Source organism: Limulus polyphemus, unplaced genomic scaffold (genome assembly GCF_000517525.1).
Source record: "Limulus polyphemus unplaced genomic scaffold, Limulus_polyphemus-2.1.2 Scaffold185, whole genome shotgun sequence".
Taxonomy (NCBI): Eukaryota; Metazoa; Arthropoda; class Merostomata; order Xiphosura; family Limulidae; genus Limulus; species Limulus polyphemus.
The window spans coordinates 540,140-545,872 of NW_013665795.1; the positions used below are offsets into that span (position 1 = coordinate 540,140).

Sequence of the window (5,733 nt, forward strand, 5' to 3'; positions counted from 1 at the left end):
AGCCAAGCTGAAGCGTTTTGGTATTGAACAAAATGTCTTATGGGCAGTGATTTGACAGAAGAAACCCTATATTTACACACACCTCTGATTCAAAATCCACAACTAATTAACTAAACGTAATGTGGAGAAAGCTTCTGCAGTCAATTGTAATTTTAATATTTTTTCTTACATTACCCCCCCCCCATCAGTGGCGCAGCGGTATATCTACGGACTTATAACGCTAGAAACTGACATTCGATACCCGTGGTGTGTAGAGCACAGCTATCCCATTGTGTAACTTTCTGCTTAACTTCAAACAAACTGTGAAAACTTTATTATATTATGAATTAAATTTCTCCCGTCCCACCAAACACGCTCGCCCTTTCAGCCGTGGCGACGTTATAATGTGACGATCAATCCCACTATTCGTTGGTAAAAGAGTAGCCCAAAAGTTGGCGGTGGGTGGTGATGACTAGCTGCCTTCCCTCTAGTCTTACATTGCTAACTTAGGTACGGCTAGCGCAGATAGCCCTCGTGTAGCTTTGCGCGAAACTCAAAACAAACAATTAAATTTTTATAGAAATTACCTAAAATATTTACATATTTGTTTTGATTTACTTTTACATAGTTAATTTAATAAAAACACAGAACAAAGACAATACTATAAACAGTAAAGAGCTTAAAATATACTATTGAAAACGAATTGTAACTTCTGACTATGTTTTGTAACCAGTTGAAAAAGTTACATATGGTATTACATATGGAAGGAAATATAAACTAGAGTCAAACCTGAGTTTGATATGGAAACAGGAGTTTTTTTTATGCCTAGACGTTTTTGTGGGCCCGATTAAAGTTTTTTATGCATTATGAATTGAAATGCACATTGCTCTTTAAAATATGTTTTCCATCACGAACATTTGATAAAAAGAAATCATTATTGCCTAACAGCGCATGTGGTTAATTAAAAAGCTTACATCATAGAAACAGAGGATTTACGTTCTTAGAGTTTTATATACCACAGTTATAAACCATTGTTTTCATGTTTTAAGCATGTTGCTTGTAGGAAACCAAGTAATTGTTTTTGCAAAGTAAAGCTAAAAGCTTGAAGATATGTTGCACAAGACATCAAAATATAATATGAGCTCATTTTAAGGACATCTAGAAATATGAAGCAACTAAAATTAATTACCTTTGTCGGGAAAGCTTCGGACTGTGCTAACTTTGTTAGGGTTTGGCGATTTGATAACACCGTCGTTGGCTGCCTGGGTATTATACAAGTCCAGCATGTATTGTGGGGGTTTCGTATGTCTGTTTTTTCTGCCAGGACTGTTGATGTCGAATCTGTTCAACAGTTTGTTTATGGCTTCCTGTTTAATGTTAGCACCCAGTGGTTGAAGTGAGCGACAAGTAACTGGCTTTAGACCCCCCACCAGAATACATACAATACATATAAGTTTTAAAGGAACCATTGTGCCAGTAATGCACGTGAATAAAATCGACTATACGCTAAGTTAAAAATTAAATGTGTTATCCTGTCGGATAGACTGGTGATGTCTGGCTCTTAGTTCCCTAACCGAGAGCTTTATAGATCGTGGAGTGGAGTACGTACTGTCTAAATATATTCGCTTCACTTTCGCCTAGAAAGCTTCCACTGTCCAGTTGGACAGGATTTGTGCGTTTAAAGACCAATCATACGTTTGCCTTCAACAGGAAGAGCCTTAATTCACTGTGGATCCTCCCTCTACCGGTGTCAGACAAAATCTCAGCTTAATTGTTGGCTTGTATCTCTAATGACGTCATCATAGTGTTGTTCGCTTTCCACACAGAGCATGTTCGTAAGATACGTCACCGAAAACATCACACTCCTAACACATCACCTCTTTCGATGGATGGGCCTACGTCGGCTGATAACTGTTTCCTAATTGAGTAATAGACGACAGGGAACGTGCAGCTCTCAGGTAGAGAGGGATGAGTGGGGCGTGACCTTCAGCAGTATCCTTTCGGTCATTAGTGAGGTGATGGATAAGAAGTGGAGGAGAAAGTGCCAAAATGCTTTGTTCATGCAGCTACCCCCATTGCTCCTGCAATAAAAACGTTCACAGGTTCTACAACGGGGCCATATACGTACAAATCCAGGTCCGCCGCACTGTACTGTTATGTTATGCAAGTCACTCGCTAGCCGTATATTCTATGATTCATAAAATATAAGACTACGTCGGACTTAAACATTGATCTAATGTCTTGGAATAGGGGTAGACGGGCTAGCCCACGACCAAATATTTACAGTATAAAGATTAATGACTAAATTTATAATGCTCAGTTAAATGAGTTAACATACGTATTATCATAACGTATCTGTTATGCTATATGTATAATAAATTTAGTTCCTAAGTTGAAAAATAAAATACAGCTGACTGCTAGTCTGCATAAATCGTGCTTCTTCTGAAATTCTTAAGCTGCATAGAATCAGCACATAATTTCAAACTAGAGTTTATTGTTTTATACGTAATGTCAAAATATCACTGATAGCGCATTCGTAACATTGTGCGATTGACATTGTAAAATTGTAGAAAATAAAAATTGAGAGGTGTCTGTTTGTTTTTTCTTAGAGCAAAACTACTTTCGGCTATTTGCCATGTCCACCATGGGGAATATAACCATGGATTTTAACGTTGTAACTCCATAAACTTTCCGCTGACCCATCTGGGGTACTCCTAGGTGTCTCCAAGTAGGAAGAATAATTTCTGATACCGCCGTGAATTTTTCTTTTTTTAATAATCATTTTACAGCACTAAAATGTTATCCTTTTAAACATTATAGTACTCTGAAAACGATTGTTTGTTTGTTTTGTAACTAAGCACAAAGCTACACAATGGGCTATCTGTGCTCTACCCACCACGGGTATCGAAACCGGGATTCTAGCGTTGTAAGTCCGCAGACATACCGCTGTGCCACTGAAAACGAATGTCACAATCCTAACTTCTCACAATAAAGATATTTTAAGATGATTTATTCAAATTTCTAAAACCATTCATCGTATCTAAACGAAGCACGTGATAAAGGCATATCAGAACTGATTGTAGAAAGCTATGTAAAAAATTAAATCTTTTCAAAAATATATATACACCTATATTTTAGTATTGATCTATATAGATAACTTACTTTAATTACAAGTTAATATTAGTATATATACCAAACACATTTAGAGATGCTTTTAAATAAGTTTTCAATCAACAGTTATAAAAAGTTATTGTAAAATCAACAGAATAATTATATATTATTACGTATTTGTTATTAGGAAAAACTGAGAGGGATGGAAACATGATATCCATGAAAATTAGGAAAAGCTAGTGATTTAAAGTTTCAGTTGTTTATATAATATACATTAGGACTTAATGATATCTGAATACTATGTTTAGTCTATAAGTTCTATTGATGTGACGGTAAAAATAATGGCAAATAAATATTACAAAATATCATAACATTAAAAATTAATTCAACCCAAAACACCGGAGATTTAAAACTTATATAAATAAGTATTAGCAGAATTAAATGTATTATCTAGTCTGGACTTGTTGCATTCAATAGGAATTGAATATGTTACTAAAGTTTTGATATCGTAGAGTGTCTTATTAATGTGATATAAATGTGAACGAACTCTTATACAAAATGTTCTAAATCTAAGAAAAATACGGTTTGTTGTGAAATGTTGTTATATAGAATTAACTATTTTTACAAATGCCTTTAGAAGAAAAATAATAATTGTATAAAGGTATAGGTAATTCATTCTTTTGTAATTCAGATGTCCAAAATAGCGTAGAAAATTTGGTAAAGTAGATATGACAAGGAAGAGGTTTGTTAAGCACTTTTAATAGTCGTTTATTTGAATTCCATGGGAAGTGCTTGAAATGGCTATTCTAGAACATTTATTCATTCAAGTATTATAATTTGAAAATATGTATATGGTATAATACTCTCGCGTTAACTTTCCAATAACAAGTTGATCTACAAAAAAAAATAAATACTCTTGTGTTGAGTAAAGATGCATTTGGCATACATGGAAGCAGCGAAAGATTCTATTCAACCAATCATTGATATCAAGGAAATTTCCGTGGTGTTCGAGTTCGGGCTCACTTGTACATGTTAGGAAATAGAGAATGTGACCTATTCCAAAGTGTTCCCTTTTCAGGCTATTTGGCTTGCAGAGTCACTGAACGTAGGCAGCCTTCAGAGTTTGGTCGTAATTCCCGAGGGTCAACCCACGACCAGATGTCTTTCATGTGTAGTTATGTCAGGTAAGTAAGTATTAGAACAATCAGAACTTAAGTATTTTTGTTTATTACGATTCTGTAAAATACGTTTATTATATTATTGCTACTGTACTAGTCTATTAGCCAAAGGTGGATAACGCTTGTAAAACCGTGTTGAATGATCATACAAGATAAAATAATAAAAAAATATTTTTAACAACTTTAAACCAAACAGAAAAGACTATAAATCGCTTTATGATTTGTACAATAATTAAATATTACTCCTTCGGTTTTGCATAATAGCTTTAATACCAGTATATTTTATAAATGAAACTTGAAGCTGTATTATTCTTATTTTATGACATTTCATTGAAAGGCATATATTTGTACAGATGCAGTAGGCATACATAATTCATCCTTAGCGATATTTATAAACAATTATTTGGTAAAACATTATTATATATTTTTTTTATAGGTTTTGTATTGACTAGTTTTTTTTAACGTTTGTTTCAACTTTAAGCATTGCGTTAACTTGAAGTTCATAAAACATCGAAGTTAATTATATTAATTGGTTGTTTGTTTGTAATTAAGCACAAAACTACACAATGGGCTATCTGTGATCTGCCCACCACGGGTATCGAAACCCGGTTTCTAGCGTTGTAAGTCCGCAGAAATACCGCTGTGCCACTGGGGGGCTATATTAATTGAACACACGTATTCTTGTAGAACATTTTTTAACGAATGTTAAGAAAAATCATTTTAAATACTGTGTAGCTAATTATAAAGTAATATAATGAATACTTAATGCCTATTGTGCGATTATTTTCTTTTGTAGTTATTACATGGATGATCTTATATATATATAAAGTTCAAAAGTAACGTTCAATTAAAATACAAAACAAGTACATGAATGACACATTGTTTAGATACATTGTGTAGATACATTTTTAAATTGACATGAAAATATTTGAGGTTTAGTGACCAAAATACACAAATAAATGTTTTGTTGTTTTATTATGTGCACTTATGACGATCTTCGGGATAGCATGTTAAACTTACATTTGAAGCTGTCTAAGCTTTAAATTCACACAAAGAAAATATAACCTTAAATATCATTTACAGTAATAAAATGACATCAGTTGAGTTATGTTCCATAATACACGTAGCTTACTTTGATTAATTTTACTCAACTTATATGTATTACTCCATTTTTTTCTATATTCTATTTAAAGCATATGATGTTCTTTATTTTTGAACCCCCCCCCCCCTTTGGTGGATCAGCCATAAACCTGAAGGTTTACGAAGCTAAACATCGGGTTTCGACACTCGCGTTGAGGTAGCACAAACAAATTTGCAAGTTTAAAAAATTCATATTACATACATGCATATATACCTGGTAGCTTTACTAAACAGGACTAAATATTTAAACTATTTGTATTTGTTCCCAGTGGCACAGCGGTATGGTATGGATTTATAACACTAGCAACAACCGGGTTTCGATACC

At 33.6% G+C, this 5,733-nt stretch overlaps 1 protein-coding gene across 1 annotated transcript in view; it reads right to left on the minus strand.

Annotated features, from left to right (window-relative positions):
* LOC106478149 (bone morphogenetic protein 4-like) overlaps positions 1–1,265 on the minus strand; it is a 28,620-nt gene extending 27,355 nt beyond the window's left edge. The window contains 1 exon segment of the mRNA XM_022381689.1: positions 1,169–1,265. Coding sequence (XP_022237397.1) covers positions 1,169–1,265 — 97 coding nt within the window.
* Between the last annotated feature and the right edge of the window lie 4,468 nt (positions 1,266–5,733).